General features: G+C 42.5%; 1 protein-coding gene and 1 long non-coding RNA gene across 2 annotated transcripts; one reads left to right on the plus strand and one right to left on the minus strand.

The window, feature by feature from the left end:
* Nucleotides 1-35: 35 nt before the first annotated feature.
* On the plus strand, nt 36-19,404 carry xrcc3 (X-ray repair complementing defective repair in Chinese hamster cells 3). The gene is made up of 7 exons (XM_014145088.2): nt 36-217; nt 10,736-10,873; nt 16,834-17,046; nt 17,320-17,474; nt 17,821-18,033; nt 18,426-18,472; nt 18,773-19,404. Exons 1-7 carry the CDS (start codon nt 145-147, stop codon nt 19,065-19,067), a joined length of 1,134 nt encoding a protein of 377 aa, XP_014000563.2. The 5' UTR covers nt 36-144; the 3' UTR covers nt 19,068-19,404.
* Nucleotides 6,613-8,195, minus strand: LOC123727280 (uncharacterized). Its single transcript, XR_006759190.1, has 3 exons — nt 8,055-8,195; nt 7,541-7,659; nt 6,613-7,388 (listed from the first exon to the last, which is right to left on the minus strand). It is a non-coding gene; the product is annotated as an uncharacterized lncRNA (long non-coding RNA).
* Nucleotides 19,405-19,451: the final 47 nt, after the last annotated feature.

Below are 19,451 nucleotides of genomic sequence, written 5' to 3' on the forward strand. Positions count from 1 at the left end.
CGACGCGCTCTGTGATGACGATTTGTGGGCGGATATTTCGCGCGCCAGTCCTCCAGTCTTTCTGTTACCACAATAGTTAGCCAGTAAGCTGTTCACATTTGCCTGCTGATGCCTCACAGAATGGCGAAATGTATCCCAGACTAAATGATATGTATGGGAAATATGGATTGGGAACAATTGGAGCTCAACCCAAGGATTATAGCAGCCGTAAAGAAAGGTAAAAAATAAACGGACGTTCGCTAGCTAGCCATAGTTCGACTAGACGTTCATTAGCTAACTTTATATAACAGGTGGGACTAATCTTGGATGCTGATTGGTTAAAACCGCATTCCTGCCCGTGTCTAATTAAGCAGTAAGGCCCGAGCGGTGTGTTATATTGCTAATATACCACGGCTAAGGGCTGTTTGTAATTGCGACGCTATGCGCGGAGTGCCTGGATACAGCCCTTAGCTGTGGTATATTGGCCATATACCACAAACTCCAGAGGGGCCTTATTGCTATTATAAACTGGTTATCAACGTAATTAGAGCTGTAAAATGAAATGTTTTTTCATACCCGTGGTATACAGTCTGATATACCACAGCTATCAGCCTTCAGGGCTCGAACCACCCAGTTGTATATTCCACAAGTTACCACGGGCTAAAGCTATGATGTTGAAATGCCTATTTACTCTGTTCCATCTCACTGTGCAATCCACTGTAATCAGGCCAGCCAGCCAATTTATACATTTTATTTCCACTATAAAAAGCATCTAGATGTTATCTCCCGTTTAGTTTAGGCTAACATTTGATTTTCAGAGATTTGCAGAGATTTGTATAAACCTTGCTGTCTGTCTCTGATATTTGCAACATTGTTTCAATATTGAAATTTGATATCCAGCTGTCCCATAGTAATGAACATGACTAGACGGTCAGGCATCTAGTCAGCCAGTCGAAGTCATGAATCAGCTGGCAGCATTTTTATGGATGTATACATAGAAATGTTAATAGAAAACAGGTGAAATGAAATGCAGCCTAGTTTGTCTTTCCAGCTTCAGTTTGAAGTGATTGCGTTAGCTGTGTTGTTGGCTAGCTCCTCTGAACAAGGGTCCTGACGAGAAAGCACATTTTCTATGCCAGACAAAATCGTGCATCATTAGCTCATTGTTGTGCGTGTATCCAAATTAATGTCACTAGAAAACAGCTTAAACAAACGCAAATGCAGCTACTTTGCTGTTATTCTGGCGGCACTGTTTGACATGACTGTCAAATAATGATTGACATATTTTCATTGTGTTGGTAACCCATTGTATGAAAGGAATAATGCCCTTGAAGCTGGTGTTTGAAGGATATATTGGCACGGTTTGCTGATTAAACAGCATGATCATTACACAGGTGCACCTTGTGATTGGGACAATAAAAGGCCACTGTAAAATGTTTTGTCACAACATAATGCCACAGATGTCTCAAGTTTTGAGGGAGTGTGCAATTGGCATGCTGACTGCAGGAATGTCCACCAGAGCTGTTGCCAGATAACTAAATGCTAATTTCTCAATCATAAGCTGCCTCCAACGTCGTTTCAGAGAATTTGTCGGTACGTCCAACCGGCCTCACAACCGCAGACACGTGTATCCACGCCAGCCCAGGACCTCCACATTAGAGGTTGACCGATTAATCGGAATGGCCGATTAATTAGGGCCGATTTCAAGTTTTCATAACAATCGGTAATCAGTATTTTTGGTCACCAATTTTTATTTATATATATATATATATATTTTTTTAACTAGGTAAGTCAGTTAAGAACACATTCTTATTTTCAATGACGGCCTAGGAACGGTGGGTTAACTGCCTTGTTCAGGGGCAGAACGACAGATTTTTACCTTGTCAGCTTGGGGATTCAATCTTGCAACCTTACGGTTAACTAGTCCAACGCTCTAACCACCTGCTTTACATTGCACTCCACGAGGAGCCTGCCTGTTACGCGAATGCGGTAAGAAGCCAATGTAAATTGCTAGCTAGCATTAAACTTGTCTTATAAAAAAACAATCAATCAATCATAATCACTAGTTAACTACACATGGTTGATGATATTACTAGTTTATCTAGCCTGTCCTGCGTTGCATATAATCGATGCGGTGCGCATTCGCGAAAAAGGACGGTCGTTGCTCCAACTTGTACCTAACCATAAACATCAATGTCTTTCTTAAAATCAATACACAAGTATATATTTTTAAACCTGCATATTTAGTTAATATTGCCTGCTAACATGATTTTCTTTTAACTAGGGAAAATGTGTCACCTCTGCAACAGAGTCAGGGTATATGCAGCAGTTTGGGCCGCCTGGCTCGTTGCGAACTGTGAAGACTATTTCTTCCTAACAAAGACAGCCAACTTCGCCAAACGGGGGATGATTTAACAAAAGCGCATTTGCGAAAAAAGCACAATCGTTGCACGACTACCTAACCATAAACATCAATGCCTTTCTTAAAATCAGTACACAGAACTATATATTTTTAAACCTGCATATTTAGCTAAAAGAAATCCAGGTTAGCAGGCAATATTAACCATTGAGCATATTTGGGATGCTCTGGATGGGACGTGTACGACAGCATGTTCCAGTTCCCACCAATATCCAGCCATTGAAGAGTTGGACAACATTCCACAGACAACAATCGACAGCCTGATCAACTCTATGCGAAGGCGATATGTTGTGCTGCATGAGGCAAATTGTGGTCACATCAGATACTGACTGGTTTTCTGATCCACGCCCTTACTTAACCTCTCTGGGCTAGGTGGGACGCTTGCGTCCCACCTACTCAACAGCCAGTTGAATCCTGTGGCGCATTATTCAAATCCTTAGGTATGCTATTACTTCAATTTTTTAAAAATATGACTATTTTACACCATTTTGAAGATAAGACTCTCGTTAATCTAACCACACTGTCCGATTTCAAAAAGGCTTTACAACGAAAGCAAAACATTCGATTATGTCAGCAGAGTACCGAGCCAGAAATAATCAGACACCCATTTTTCAAGCTAGCATATAATGTCACATAAACCCAAACCACAGCTAAATGTAGGTTAACCTGTTGGGGATAGGGGGCAGTATTTGCACGGCCGGATAAAAAACGTACCCGATTTAATCTGCTTACTACTCCTGCCCAGTAACTAGAATATGCATATAATTGTTTGATTTGGATAGAAAACATCCTAAAGTTTCTAAAACTGTTTGATTGGTGTCTGTGAGTATAACAGAACTCATTTGGCAGGCCAAAACCTGAGAAGATTCCAAACAGGAAGCGCTCTCTCTGACCATTTCATGGCCTTCTTGATCATCTCTAACCAAAACAGGGGATCTCTGGCATAATGTGACATTTTCTAACGCTCCCATAGGCTCTCAGAAGGCGCCAGAACGCACATAGAACAGCTCTACAGCTTCTTAAACTTGCTTTCAATGATAATGACAAATTTATAAAACTCACATTTCACTGTGAATTGTTCAGGTCGCCCAAAGGGTTACATATTGCAGCTTTAATACAGCAGTGCATTCTGACACCATGAATTGAAATAGATCACCTTGTTCATATAGTTGGCAGAAATGATAAGCGATTAAATAAAGACCTGCACCGGGTGAAGGAGAAGAGGATCTGGTAAAATAACGGTATGTTGCTAGCTATATAGCTTCTTTGCTAAATCTGGCCTCGTATTCATTGAATATTATACACTACATGACCAAAGGTATATGGACACCTGCTCGTAGAACATCTCATTCCAAAATCATGGGTATTAACATGGAGTTTGTCCCTCCTTTGCCGCTATAAAAGCCTCCACTCTTCTGGGAAGGCTTTCCACTAGATGTTGGAACATTGCTGTGAGGACTTGCTTCCATTCAGTCACAAGAGTTGCTTCCATTCAGTCACGAGCATTAGTGAGGTCGAGCACTGATGTTGAGCGATTAGGCCTGGCTCACAGTTGGCGTTCCAATTCATCCCAAAGGTGTTTAATGGGGTTGAGGTCAGGGCTCTGTGCAGGCCAGTCAAGTTCCTCCACACAGATCTCGACAAACCATTTCTGTATGGGCCGCGCTTTGTGCACGGGGCATTGTCATGCTGAAACAGGAAAGGGCTTTCCCCAAACTGTTGCCAAAGTTGGAAGCACAGAATCTATAATGTCACTATTCTGTAGCGTTAAGATTCCCCTTCACTGGAAGTAAGGGGCCTAGCCCGAACCAGACCATTATTCCTCCTCCAACAAACTTTAGTTGAACTATGCATTCAGGAAGGTAGCGTTCGCCTTGCATCTGCCAAACTCAGATTTGTCCATTGGACTGCCAGATGGTGAAGCGTGATTCATCACTCCAGAGAACACATTTCCACTGCTCCAGAGTCCAATGACAGGGAGCTTTACACCACTCCAGCCGACACATGGCATTGCACATTCTGATCTTAGGCTTGTGTGCGGGTGCTTGAGCATGGAAACCCATTTCACGAAGCTCCCGACGAACAGTTATTGTGCTGACGTTGCTTCCAGAGGCAGTTTGGAACTCGGTAGTGAGTGTTGCAACTGAGGAGAGATGATTTTTACGTGCTTCAGCACACAGCAGTCCCGTTCTGTAAGCTCGTGTGGCCTACCACTTCGCAGCTGAGACGTTGTTGCTCCTAGACGTTTCCACTTCACAATAACCGCACTTACAGTTGACCGGGGAAGCACTAAAGAGGGCAGAAATTTGCCCAACTGACTTGTTGGAAAGTCATTGGATGCCACGTTGAAAGTCATTGAGCTCTTATGTAAGGCCATTCTACTGCCAATGTTTGACTATGAAGATTGCATGGCTGCGTGCTCGATTGTATATACCTGTCAGCAACGGGTGTGGCTGAAATAGCTGAATCCACAAATTTGAAGGGGGGTCCACATACATGATATAAAGAAATGTATCTGACCTACTGGCATAGTATGCTGTACAAGACCAAATGCATAAGACAAATAACACAATTTATAATGCAACATGGAACAATTTCAAAGATTTTACTGAGTTACAGTTATATAAAGGAAATCAGTCAATTGAAATAAATTCATTAGGCCCTAATCTATGGATTTTACATCACTGGCATATCTGTATTCCATCTGTCGGTCACAGATATCTCTTTTTTTTAACCTCTATGGGCTAGGTGGGACTACTCAACAGCCAGTGGAATCCCGTGGCGCAATTTTCAAATACCTTAGAAATGCTATTACTTCAATTTCTCAAACATGACTATTTTACACCATTTTAAAGACAAGACTCTTGTTAATCTAACCACACTGTCCAATTTCAAAAAGGCTTTACAACGAAAGCAAAACAGATTATGTCAGCAGAGTACCCAGCCAGAAATAATCAGACACCCATTTTTCAAGCTAGCATATAATGTCACAAAAACCAAAACCACAGCTAAATGCAGCACTAACCTTTGATGATCTTCATCAGATGACACACCTAGGACATTATGTTACACAATACATGCATGTTTTGTTCAATCAAGTTCATATTTATATCAAAAAACAGCTTTTTACATTAGCATGTGACGTTCAGAACTAGCATACCCCCCGCAAACCTCCGGTGAATTTACAAAATTACTCACAATAAACGTTCACAAAAAACAATTATTTTAAGAATTATAGATACAGAACTCCTTTGTGCAATCGAGGTGTCAGCTTTTCGGTGAAAGCACATTTTGCAATATTCTGAGTACATAGCCCAGCCATCACGGCTAGCTATTTAGACACCCACCAAGTTTAGCCCTGACCAAACTCCGATTTACTATTACAAAAGTTTGATTACCTTTGATGTTCTTCGTCAGAATGCACTCCCAGGACTGCTACTTCAATAACAAATGTTGGTTTGGTCCAAAATAATCCATCGTTGTATCCAAATAGCGCCGTTTTGTTCGTGCGTTCAAGACACTATCCGAAGTGTAAATAAGGGTCACGAGCATGGCGCAATTCGTGACATTCTAAATATTCCATTACCGTACTTCGAAGCATGTCAACCGCTGTTTAAAGGCCATTTTTCCCTTTAACGGGAAAAATGGCCTTTAAACAGCGATAATATTCCGACCGGGAATCTGCGTTTAGGTAAACAGACAAAAGAAAACAAAGCATTCGGTCGACGCGGGCACGCGCCTGAGTCTCACAGTACTGTAACCAGCCACTACCCAAACGCGCTACTTTTTTTCAGCCAGAGCCTGCAAAGCCACGATTCAGCTTTTTGCCGCCTTCTGAGAGCCCATGGGAGCCGTAGGAAGTGTCACGTAACAGCAGAGATCCTCTGTAATGGATAGAGATAATCAAGAAGGGCAAGAAATTGTCAGACAGGCCACTTCCTGCATGGAATCTTCTCAGGTTTTGGCCAGCCATATGAGTTCTGTTATACTCACAGACACCATTCAAACAGTTTTAGAAACTTTAGGGTGTTTTCTATCCAAAGCCAATAATTATATGAATATTCTAGTTACTGGGCAGGAGTAGTAACCAGATTAAATCGGGTACGTTTTTTATCCAGCCGTGTCAATACTGCCCCCTAGCCCTAACAGGTTAACAAGTTAGAAATAATTTAAACACACTTTACTGTAGGCTACTATTTACTAGTAACAAAAAATAATGTATGTCATGTAAAATATATATTCACCCCACCCAGTATTGTAATGAAAACTTACCAGAAAGCATGTAGTCCTTTGCTCAGACAGTGTAGTAGTGTGGGCTCAATAGCATCTCATTAGTGTGCAAGATCTTGAGGATCAGCTGTACATGCTATGGAAGAATGCAATGTGCATGCAGAGGGTTGCAATTCCATTGAATTGGGGATAGTTTAACCAAAATATGCCACAAGACCTAGAATTGCCTTGTGTATCCCACAAAAGAAGTTAACTGTTACAAGCTAATTTTTTTTGAAGAATTTAAGAAGGATTCCCATGGAAAAATTCTGGAAGTTTCCTGGAAGGTTTCCCACCCTTTGCAACCCTAGTCTGAACCCCAGAATTAGCAGGACAGCATTACACAGGTGGGGAAAAAAAGTACACCACAACACTTTAAACATGTTACTGAGTCTAGATGTTATCAAATCAGGAGAAGAACAAGTGAAGGAAGCAGCATAGGGAAAATGGGTGAAGGTAGGGTGGGTTTATAGAGATAAGATTGAGAGTTCTAAAATGTCCGAAGTTGAGGAGGGCATAAAAGGCATGGTGTGTAATATGGGGTAGCTGGAGAGATGTTTGGCCATGGAATAAACATAAATTAGGGTGCTGCTGTGCTCCTGCACCTCTTAGGTCGTTGTCACAAATATCTGGTCCATGTCCAGTCATATTCGGGCTCTCAGCGTGTGTCCCTCAACGGCATTGTTTCAGTTGCAGCATTCAAATTGTGGTCATCGTGTGTCTGTGAATCGCAACATTAAATACGATGAGTGATCGCAGCATTTCCACAAATTGAGCCTTAAGACAATACAACTTAATTATTGATGACAGCATTTTGTAGACATGGTGGTTTACATTTATGTCTACTGTGTGTGAATGATGGAAGAATCTTACCCCAGCTGTAGGTCAATTGTTTGTGGTCATTTAGGCCTGCACATCAACCAGTATTGGGACCATTGGCGACTTGGAACGCTTGCTCTCAAAATGCTGTTTGAATGTCTTTGGGTCTGCATCTATAAAGAGATCAGATGGAGTACTCCAAAGTGCCCAAAGTTGAGGGACCATGGGCCATAAAAGGCACAGTGTGGAATAAGAGGTAGCTTGAGGGGTGGTTGGCTTTCATGGCATCAGTCAACAAGTTCAACTTGAGAGTGGAGCATGCATTATATATCAATACCCCCCTTCCCCAATCCAGATCTGAATGGCAGGAGTGTGTATAAGCTTTTGTTCCAGCCCAGCCCATACCTGATTACAAATAGCCTATTGCCATGATTCAGTATGTTGATTATTTAAGTCCGGTGTTCGAGCTGGGACAAAATTCCTCACACACATCTGGTCTTCAGGACTTCCTGCAATGACTGAAACAGACTAGAGCAGGAGAATAGTGTTCCAGGTTGAAACCGCTTACCTAGTTGAGAGGTGGCAAGACTCAGGCACACCCACTGGTTCTGGAATAGAGAAGGTGCAAATAAGGTTTCCAATTTGGCATCAATAACATGACAGTAATTCTACCTAAAAAGCAAACGTTTTGTGTACCAATTAATTAAAAACCCACTATAGCAGGTAGGACTAAACAAGGTTGCATAACTTTGCCTACTAGCTATAGTAATGATCTGCTGACCAGAGCGTTACAGCAAACATATCAATGTTTTCCTGCAGGAAAGTAAGCACACTGTTGACTTGTGAGGATGCTGAAACCTATCAAAGCCAGACTAAAATAATATAGCTAGCTAGGGTAGTTACAAGTCAAGTAGTACGTCCCAGACACAAACCAACATTATCAAGAACGCCTAGCCCTAGCTTCACCATTTAAGTTAACTAGCAAGCTAGATTGTTGGTTTATAAAAGCCAAAGAAGGTTCTCATGCATTTAAATGACTAGACAAGTAGATGGCTAATGTACCCTAGTGCTAATTATCTGACCGTGAGCTAGCTAGCTAGATTACAGGCATATTTAATTGAATTGTCCATTTTTAAAAACTTTAGCTAATTTATTAATACATTTAGTTAACATTTAGATAGTTAATCCAGAGATTCTTACCTTTGCGACGATTCGACTGTCTTGTCCAGGTCATCATGACCCTGGTGAGGTGACGTGAAGCTTGAGACAGGCATTTGTAGTGCTGTATGATAGCAGCAAATTAGTATTTCATTTCAGGGGGGTAAATACAGGCGAATATATTGATAAGTCACCTTGTCTGAGAGAGATGTACACGGTTATGAAAACATCACGCCAGGGTAAGCCTACACGATACACAGCCATTATTTGAAGTGTTTCTAAAATTCACAATGGATAAAACGAGTGGTGGGAAAACGATTGGAACCATTTCCGTGTTTGACCGTTAAGTCTTATGGGTGTTATGACTCATACTGTGATAGGCTATTACCATGAGCCCATCCTCTCCAATTAAGGTCCCACCAACCTCCTGTGTTGTATTGCCATATGACATGGAAACTTAGCTAATGTTATACCCCTTGACTTATTCCACATTTTGTTGTATTAGACTGAATTCAAAATTTATGAAATAGTTTTTATATCTATCTATCTATCTATCTATCACGCATCTACAAACAATACCCCATAATGACAAAGTGAAAACCATGTTTTGGGATTTTTTTTCTCAAATTTATTGAAAATTAAATGTAGAAATAGCTTATTTACATAAGTATTCACAACTCTGAGTCAATATTTTGTAGAGGCACCTTTGGCAGAAATTATAGCTGTGAGTATTTCTGGATAGGTCTCAAAGAGCTTTCCACTCCTGGATTGTGCAACATTTGCGATTTTATTCTTTTCAAAATTCAAATTGGTTGTTGATCATTGCTAGACAACCATTTTCAGGTCTTGACAGATTTTCAAATAGATTTAAGTCACAACTGTAACTCGGCCACTCAGGAACATTCACTGTCTTCTTGGTAAGCAACTGTAGTGTAGATTTGTCCTTGTGTTTTAGGTTATTGTCCTGCTTAAAGGTGAATTAATCTCCCAGTGTCTGGTGGCAATCAGACTGAACCAGGTTTTCTTCTAGGATTTTGCCTGTGCTTAGCTCCATTCTGTTTGTTTTTTTAAATCTCAAACTCACCAGTTCTTAATGATTACAAGCATCCCATAACATAATGCAGCCATCACTATGCTTGAAAATATGGAGAGTGGTACTCAGTAATATGTTTGGAGCATATCCAGTAAAACACTTTGTATTCAGGCCAAAAAGTGAATTGCTTTGCCACATTTTTGGCAGTATTACTTTAGTGCCTTGTTACAAACAGAATGTAGGTTTAGGAATATTTTTGTTCTGTACAGGCTTCCTTTTCACTCTCAATTAGGTTAGGAGAAAACTGTAGTTACAATACTATCACATTCAACTCACAGTTTTAAAGTCACAATTGGCCTCATTGTGAAATCCCTGAGCTGTTTCCTTCTGCAGCAACTGAGTTAGGAAGGACACCTGTATCTTTGTAGTGAGTGGGTATATTGATACACCATCCAAAGTGTAATTAATAACTTCACCGTGCTCAAATGGATATTCAATGTTCATTCAATGTCATTCAATGTCTCCCATTTACCAATAGGTGTCCTTCTTTGCGAGGCAATGGAAAACCTCCCTTGTCTTGTGTGTTGAAATTGTGTGTTGAAATTCACTGCTCCACTGAGGGACCTTACAGATAATTGTATGTGTGGGGTACAGAGATGAGCTAGTCATTAAAAAAAGAATGTTAAACACTGTTAAACACTATTATTGCAAACAGTGAGTCCATGCAACTTATTATGTGACTTGTTAAGCACATGTTTACTCCTGAACTTATTTAGGCTTGCCAGAACAAAGGGGTTGAATACTGGACTCAAAACATTTTAGCTTTTCATTTTTTATTAATATACGGGTTATAGTGTGTAGGCCAATGACAAAAAAAATCTTAAATGTAATCCATTTTAAATTCAGGCTGTAATACAAAACATCTGGAAAAAGTCAATAGGTGTGTATACCATCTGAAGGCACTGTATCTACAACATTTTGCTTTGCTAGTCAATGTTGTGGTGTTAAAATGTATGCTGTAGGTGCATCTGCTCATTATTCATTTATGTTGATCTTAGCTAATGTGAAATCAGCGAGAGAGATTCTCAGTCTCTCGGGTCCGGATCTACAACGACTCACCCACCTGTCAAAGTCAGACGTGCAACACCTGCACGCAGCTGTTGCTGTCTCTTACCGCAGACATTCACCTGTAACAGGTAGGCGTGCTCTATTCTATTGCAGGGTTCTCCAACTCCAAACATGGAGAACTACTGGGTGTGCAGATTTTGATTCCAGCACTAACACACCAACTAGCTAGCTACGTTTAGACGGGTGTTTTAGTGCTGGCTAGACTAACCCTTTAAAGCCCGATGTCTCATATACACAGACTCCCGTGTGGCTCAGTTGGTGGAGCATGGCACTTGCAATGCCAGGGTTGTGGGTTCGATCCCCATGGGGGACCAGTACAAACAAAATATGGGAAGGTATGCACTCTACTGTATGTCGCTCTGGATAAGAGCGTCTGCTAAATAACTCAAATGTAAATGTAAGGTATGTCACGACACCTGAGGGGTATCCTACAAAGCAAGCTAGATCTACTCTGGGTTTTCTAAAGCTAACCAGGTTCAGCTTCACATTCCATCTCAGGCTTAATCTGTACTACAACGGTGGATATTGCTCGCCCGCTAAAGCCTCATTCACATTACACATAAGCACTCAGTTACGTTGCGCCGGATGTCATGCATTTCAATGGGGACGTTCACAACGGAATGGAATCGCAACACTAACTTGCTGTTGAAGACTTCATTGTGAGATAGACACTGCATTCTTTCAAACTCGAAGAACAGGAAGTTACCAAACCACAGTGATGGCTTTATAGGATAGCTAGCAACTTGTGAACAATTACCCATTCCTATAAGTGAGTACTATTTTTAATGGTAATGTTAAATAATACACATTGGCTGTTAAGCCAGTTATATTATGACTGTTGCCTCCCGTTTTAAATAAACTCAGCAAAAAAAGAAACATCTCACTGTCAACTGCGTTTATTTTCAGCAAACTTAGCATGTGTAAATATTTGTATGAACATAAGATTCAACAACTGAGACATACACTGAACAATTTCCACAGACATGTGACTAACATAAATGGATGAATGTGTCCCTGAACAAAGTGGGGGTCAAAAGTAACAGTCAGTATCTGGTGTGGCCACCAGCTGCATTAAGTACTGCAGTGCATCTCCTCCTCATGGACTGCACCAGATTTGCCAATTCTTGCTGTGAGATATTAGCCCACTCTTCCACCAAGGCACATGCAAGTTCCCGGACATTTATAGGGGGAATGGCCCTAGCTCTCGCCCTCCGATCCAACAGGTCCCAGACGTATTCAATGGGATTTAGATCCGGGCTCTTCGCTGGCCATGGCAGAACACTGACATTCCTGTCGTGTAGGAAATCACGCACAGGACGAGCAGTATGGCTGGTGGCATTGTCATGCTGGAGGGTCATGTCAGGATGAGCATGCAGGAAGGGTACCACATGAGGGAAGAGGATGTCTTCCCTGTAACGCACAGCATTAAGATTGCCTGCAATGACAACAGGCTCAGTCCGATGATGCTGTGTCACACCGCCCCAGACCATGACGGACCCTCCACCTCCAAATCGATCCCACTCCAGAGTACAAGCCTCGGTGTAACGCTCATTCCTTCGACGATAAACGCGAATCCGACCATCACCTCTGGTGAGACAAAACCACGACTCATCAGCGACGAGCACTTTTTGCCAGTCCTGTCTGGTCCAGCGACGGTGGGCTTGTGCCCATAGGCGACATTGTTGCCGGTGATGTCTGGTGAGGACCTGCCTTACAACATGCCTATAAGCCCTCACTCCAGCCTCTCTCAGCATATTGAGGACAGTCTGGGCACTGATGGAGGGATAGTGCATTCCTGGTGTAACTCGGGCAGTTGTTGTTGCCATCCTGTACCTGTCCCTCAGTTGTGATGTTCGGATGTACCGATCCTGTGCAGGTGTTGTTACACGTGGTCTGCCACTGCGAGGATGATCAGCTGTCCGTCCTGTCTCCCTGTAGCGCTGTGTTAGGCGTCTCACGGTATGGACATTGCAATTTATTGCCCTGGCCACATCTGCAGTCCTCATGCCTCCTTGCAGCATGCCTAAGGTACGTTCACGCAGATGAGCAGGGACCCTGGGCATCTTTCTTTTGGTGTTTTTCAGAGTCAGTAGAAATGCCTCTTTAGTGTCCTACGTTTTCATAACTGTGACCTTAATTGCCTACGGTCTGTAAGCTGTTAGGGTCTTAACGACCGTTCCACAGGTGCATGTTCGTTAATTGTTTATGGTTCATTGAACAAGCATGGGAAACAGTGTTTAAACCCTTTACAATGAAGATCTGTGAAGTTCTTTGGATTTTTACAAATTCTCTTTGAAAGACAGGGTCCTGAAAAAGGGACGTTTCTTTTTTTGCTGAGTTTATGTAATGGCAATGACGTTTGTTTTTAATGATAATTATTAGGTCGCGGTCTCTAGCTACAGTGATCGTCAACCTAGCTTTTAGCTAGCTAGATATCTGCTCTGCAGTGCAAGCTAAAGTTAGAGAAACAAGTTGAGGAAAAAGTAACTAAACAAAACATGTTTTATCACCTGTAACGAAATATTTGTCTTGAATGAAAAGGTCATTTTTGCAATCTCCCAAAATAAATGCGATCTCTGAGAGACAGGCTCTCTTCCATTTTGCGTTACAAACACTACACTTGTCTTATTCAGTAGCGGAGCAAGTGTAATGAAATGCATCACAATATAAATGGGGCATAACTATCAGGCTTGTAACTGTGCGTACGTGTCTCACATGGCTAGTCGAACGCCAAACTCTTCATTGAGACAAAGGTGGAACATCAATCCATGGGCGAGTCAGTGCCACATTTTAAGTTGTGCGGAAATAAAATATAAAGATACCTTGCAAATTCAGAACTATGGTGTGAGATTTTTTCGAAGTACTGTCTTTATTTTATTACGCAGGCCTATTGTTAATGCTGACTTTGTGCTTAAAACTCTGCTCGTCTGAATGGTCTCGTATGACGTCAAAAAGCTAGGTTTTGAAATTCCTATGCATAGTCACTTTAAAGGTGACCGGCATTAAGTGATGCAAACCATACATTTGCATAGATTTTTTTTGTACAGCAAAATTATGTCAACATGCATTCGGAAAGTATTCAGACCCCTTTACTTTTTCAACATTTTCTTACGTTACAGCCTTATTCTATAATTGACAATAAAAAAAATTTACTCATCAATCTATACACAATAACCCCATAATAACAATGCGAAAACAGGTTTTTAGAAATACAAAACAACAACCTTATTTGCATATGTATTCATACCCTTTTTGTTATGAGATTCAAAATTGAGCTCAGGTGCGTCCTGTTTCCATTGATCATCCTTGAGCTGTTTCTACAACTTGATTGGAGTCCACCTGTGGTAATTTCAATTGATTGGACATGATTTGGAAAGGCGCACACCTGTCTAATATAAGGTCCCACAATTAACAGTGCATGTCGGAGCAAAAACCAAGCCATGAGGTCGACGGAATTGTCCGTAGAACTCCGAGACAGGATTGTGTTGGCACAGATCTGTGGAAGGGTACCAAAACATTTCTTCAGCATGGAAGGTCCCCATGAACACAGGGGCCTCCATCGTTCTTAAATGGAAGAAGTTTAGAACCACCAACACTCTTCCTAGAGCTGGTAGCCCAGCCAAACGGAGCAATCGGGGCAGAAGGGCCTTGGTCAGGGAGGTGACCAAGAACCAGATGGTAACTCTGGCAGAGTTCATATGTGGAGACTGGAGAACCTTCCAGAAGGACAACCATCTTTGCAGCACTCCACCAATCAGGCCTTTATTGTAGAGTGGCCAGATGGAAGCCACTCCTAAGTAAAAGGCACATGACAGCCCACTTGGAGTGTGCCAAAAGGCACTTTTAAAGGACTCTCAGACCATGAGAAACAAGATTCTCTGGTCTGATGAAACCAAGATTGAACTCTTTGGCCTGAATGCCAAGCGTCACGTCTGCAGGAAACTTGTCACCATCCCTACGGTGAAGCAATGGTGGTGGCAACATAATGTATTGGGGATGTTTTTCAGCAGCAGGGACTGGGAGACTAGTCGGGATCGAGGGAAAGATGAGGAAAGTACTGAGATCCTTGATGAGAACCTGCTCCAGAGCATACAGGACCTCCGACTGGAGTGAAGGTTCATCTTCCAACGGGACAACGACCCAAGCACACAGCCAAGACAAAACAGGTGTGGCTTAAGGACAAGTCTCAATGTCCTTGAGTGGCCTAGCCAGAGCCCAGACTTGAACCTGATCAAACATCTCTGGAGAGACCTGAAAATAGCTGTGCAGCGACGCTCCCCATCCAACCTGACAGAGCTTGAGAGGATCTTTGGAGAAGAATGGGAGAAACTCCCCAAATACAGGTGTGCCAAGCTTGTAGCGTCATACCCAAGAAGACTCAAGGCTGTAATCGCTGCCAAAGATACTTCAACAAAGTACTGAGTAAAAGGTCTGAATACTTATGCCAATGTGATATTTCAGGTTGTTTTTTAAAATAAATTCGCAAACATTTCTAAACCTGTTTTTGCTTTGTCTTTATGGGGGGTATTGTGTGTAGATTGAGGATCTTTTTTTAAGATGAATGGTTGTTTGACATAGTTTGACAATGTAAGCTTTTAAATTATTTGTCAACTATTTTATTTGTTGTACCTTTTTATTGTCAATTATCTAAACTTGTAAATTGCATTTTTTTTTAAATATATTTCAATTTCAATGATGTACCAGCCAAATTGCAGTGGTCTGAAAGGATCCTTCAATGAGTCTTCGGCACAGGACATATTGCTAATTCCGGACCAGGCCCTAATCCCCGTCACTCGGAAGCTAAAAAGATGGCGCTATGGGGGCCGACGTGCAGTAACCCTGGTGAAACTACGGCGGCGAGTGAATAAACCGCCTCTACCCTTTGTTCTATCGACAAATGTGGAATCCCTGGAGAATAAACTGGACGAAGTAGGTTCGAGACTATCCTATCAATTGGACATTAAGAACTGTACTATGCTTCTTGGAGTCATGGGTGAAAATGTAGGCCTAATTAAAGTGTCGCATTTGGCAATTTTCAGCTTCAATTCACTGGCATTATGTCAAATATATTAGCCCATACTCAGTAATAGTCTAATCTGTACTTTAATATATTTTGGTGAATTTACTTGTCATTTACAAGACATTGCGATAAAGATTACGAAGATATAGCCTATGCGCACGGTTCTGGCTGTCTGCCTGCCCCTCCCTCCCAAGCTGTCTCGCCTGCTCTTTCTCTTCTCTAAGTAAAATGGTGCGCACAAGGTAGGATATATGGGACTACGTAGTTCTTTGCAAATAAATGATTCTTATTTCTATGGTTCTTTTGTGTGATTGGCTACCAGTTATGAAATAAAACGGCAGAAATACTTTGAGAATGGCTACGGCAGGATTTTTGTTTGCTATAAATCACAACTCGCACGTGGTCATACTTTTTCAGTTCACACACACATCTATTTTTAGGTTTAGGCGAGTTAAATGGTCGCACTGTGTAGCCCTGAAATTCACACAAAGAGACGATGAAGGAGCATCATGCTCTCCTCCATGTAAAGAGATTTGACTGCAGCCAACCACTGCGCACAAATCACACTGCCCACAGGTACCGAGAGGTGGGACAAATAGCAGACTGTCAAACCAGCAGTGTTTCTCTGTCATCGCTCACCTTGCGACTGACAGGTGCCTGTTCAATCAATAGATTGCTAGAAGATGCATATCGTTCATTCTAGTGAGAGACGGCAGGGCAGACTTTTTTTTCTTCTGACTAGCGAATGGAAAAGTAGCCTAGTTTAATTTAAATGGAAAAAGTTACACTTGAGGTTTAAAAAGTAACCGAGCTGTTTTCAGTCCTTTGCAGCATTGCATTAATTAACAAAAGCCTGCACACCCAGTAACTCACCAGAACCAGAGTTGGAGATGCACTCTACCACTGTATCCAGTCACCCAGAAGTGATTGTAGCCTAAGCTTTACAATCCTAGGCTCAAACGTGTTATAGTCTATTATTCAACTAACGGATTGTTTGTTTTCACACAGCCTTACAAGTGCACCGTGGAGAGTGTCCCTCTTTGGAACCTGGACACAAGCTAAGTTTGGCTTGCCCCGTTCTGGATGCTCTACTGCGAGGTGGTGTACCGTTGAGCGGCATCACAGAACTGGCAGGGGAGAGCAGTGCAGGAAAGACACAGTTTGGCTTGCAGCTGTGTCTTTCTGTGCAGTACCCACTGGCGTATGGAGGGCTCAATTCAGGTGATCTAATGGATAAAATGGACTGAATCGGGGAGGGACGAACTGGATTAGCCTGTCCAATAAGGAACACTAATTTTAATTTGTTGCAAACATTTTAAAGCGTTTTCCATTGCATGCCTTAAGAAATGCGCCCCAGCTCTTTGTTGCCAGTGTTTTGTCCTGATGTTCTGCCTGTAAACCGTATTTTCTAAATATTGTAACTTTTTAATTATTGGCAGACAGTGAGGCTTACGACATGATATTTTGTATGTGCATGTGTCTTTACACCTGCAGGAGCTGTGTATATTTGCACAGAAGACTCATTTCCCATCAAGCGTCTGCGGCAGCTCATTACCCAGCAGGCTCGGCTGCGGCCAGAGCTTCCCCAGGCCCTGATACGGAGCATCCGTTTCAGCGACAACATCTATATAGAGCATGCTGCCGATCTGGTAAGACAGCGGTGCAATAGACACCCACTTTAGTGGAGAATTCCTATAAAACGCCACTGGCACAGGTTGAGAGCAGTTCATGACGTGTCCACATGGAATTGGCTTTCCAGCCGTAGATATGTAGTTGGGTTATGTTCCCATTTATTGCAGAAATAAAAGATATACAAAATATTTTGGTTCAAACATGATGAGGAGCATTCCATAAGCTGTTCTAGTGAGACTGTAAGAACCATATGCTCTCTCCTCTCGCCTGTGCTAATACTTTCTGGTCACCTGTGCTAATACTTTCTGGTCACCTGTGCTTCCTAATATACATGTGACCAGTGTTTCTGTGCTGTCCCAACAGGGTGCGCTGCAGGCCTGCGTGTCCCAGCGGGTGCCCATTCTGCTCTCCCGGGGCCTTGTTCGGCTGGTGGTGGTGGACTCAGTGGCGGCCCTGTTCCGCAGCGAGTTCCAGGCGGACGAGGGCATCGAGAGAGCCCGCCACATGCTGGCCTTTGCTGCCACTCTCCACCACCTGAGTCACAACTACAGTACCCCGGTGCTGTGCATCAACCAGGTAGGGAAGAGCCTTAACTGCTCAGCAGACCTGGGTCAAATGCACTATATCAGACTATTTAGGATTTCCTGGTACTAGTAGGGAAACACTGGAATAGTTCCAAAAGTGCAAACTCGAGTATATACGTAAACTTATGAGTATTTCACCCAGGTCTGCTGCTACACATGCATGTCAGATGATGTATTATTATTCTTGGCTCACTTGAAAAGGACGTGCTAATCTCAATGTGACTTTGCTGTTTAAATAAAGGATCAATAAAATGAATAATGTTGGATGTGTTCTATTGATATTGTATAATGTAATTATGTTATAGTAGCCTGACCCTATAGATAAACAAAAGCTAGCGGTATGTTCAGAATAATGTAATGAGTTATTGCACCGTACCTCTTCAGGTGACAGATGTAATGGATGGGCCTGATCCAGCACACTGTAACTTTGGGTAAGTTGTTTGAGTCTCCTGATATATTTACTAGCATAGAGCGATACGAGTATAGGTGTGTGTATGGCTTTGTGTCTTCGTTAGTAGTAGTAGTAGTAGTAATAATTAGGTGGGTGCTTACATTTGTCCTATTTCACACATGTAGAGTGTGAATTGGAAAAAGTGGTGTTTGCATACCCCACTCCCCCTGAGACACCCTCGGAGAGTGGGGTCACGGCCAGGGATCAGACGTGTGTTGTGTGTGTGTGTGTGTGTGTGTGTGTGTGTGTGTGTCCGTCCTCACGCACGCTTCTTTCCCAGGTTGGTGGACAATAAGGTGCTGCCCGCCCTGGGCATGGCCTGGGCCAACCAGGTGATGGTGAGGCTGATGCTGCGCCGCCTCCCGGGCTGTGTGGGCACCGGGGAGCAGGGAGGTACCAGCGCCCCTCGCAGGCTGGAGGTGGTGTTCGCCCCCCACCTCCCCAGAGCCAGCTGCCTGTGTGGGGTGTGGGAGGAAGGAGTGAGAGGGCTGCCAAACAGACCCCGGTCCGTCACCAACAGCGTTACCAAGAGACTTGAAACCACAGGCGAATTGGGCCTGAACGATGGTACCTAAATCCGACAAACATTTACAGGATACAGAAAAGTGCCAAATGGGAAAATGATAGGGACCCGCACACTTTAGATGCTCTAGTTTTCCTGGCAATATTGTAACCACAAAGGGATTTTGTATCAGGTGATTCAAGGGTGATTCCAGCAAGGAATGCACACTGGAGTGTGGACACTGCAGGATGGCAGGACTGTTGCCTTACTTTGTGCTTCGACATTCCATAGTGAAGCCTATATGCATTTAAAAGGAGAGGGATGGTAGAAAAAGTATTATGAGCCAAATGATAAGAAAATCCTGACAAACCATGTCTATACCTTTAAAAATAAATCTAAATACATTTTTAGCAGCAGACATTTTCTGATTTTCTTTTCACAACCGAATGTAATATAG

The sequence above is a fragment of the Salmo salar genome, chromosome ssa15 (assembly GCF_905237065.1).
Source record: "Salmo salar chromosome ssa15, Ssal_v3.1, whole genome shotgun sequence".
In the NCBI taxonomy this organism is placed as follows: Eukaryota; Metazoa; Chordata; class Actinopteri; order Salmoniformes; family Salmonidae; genus Salmo; species Salmo salar.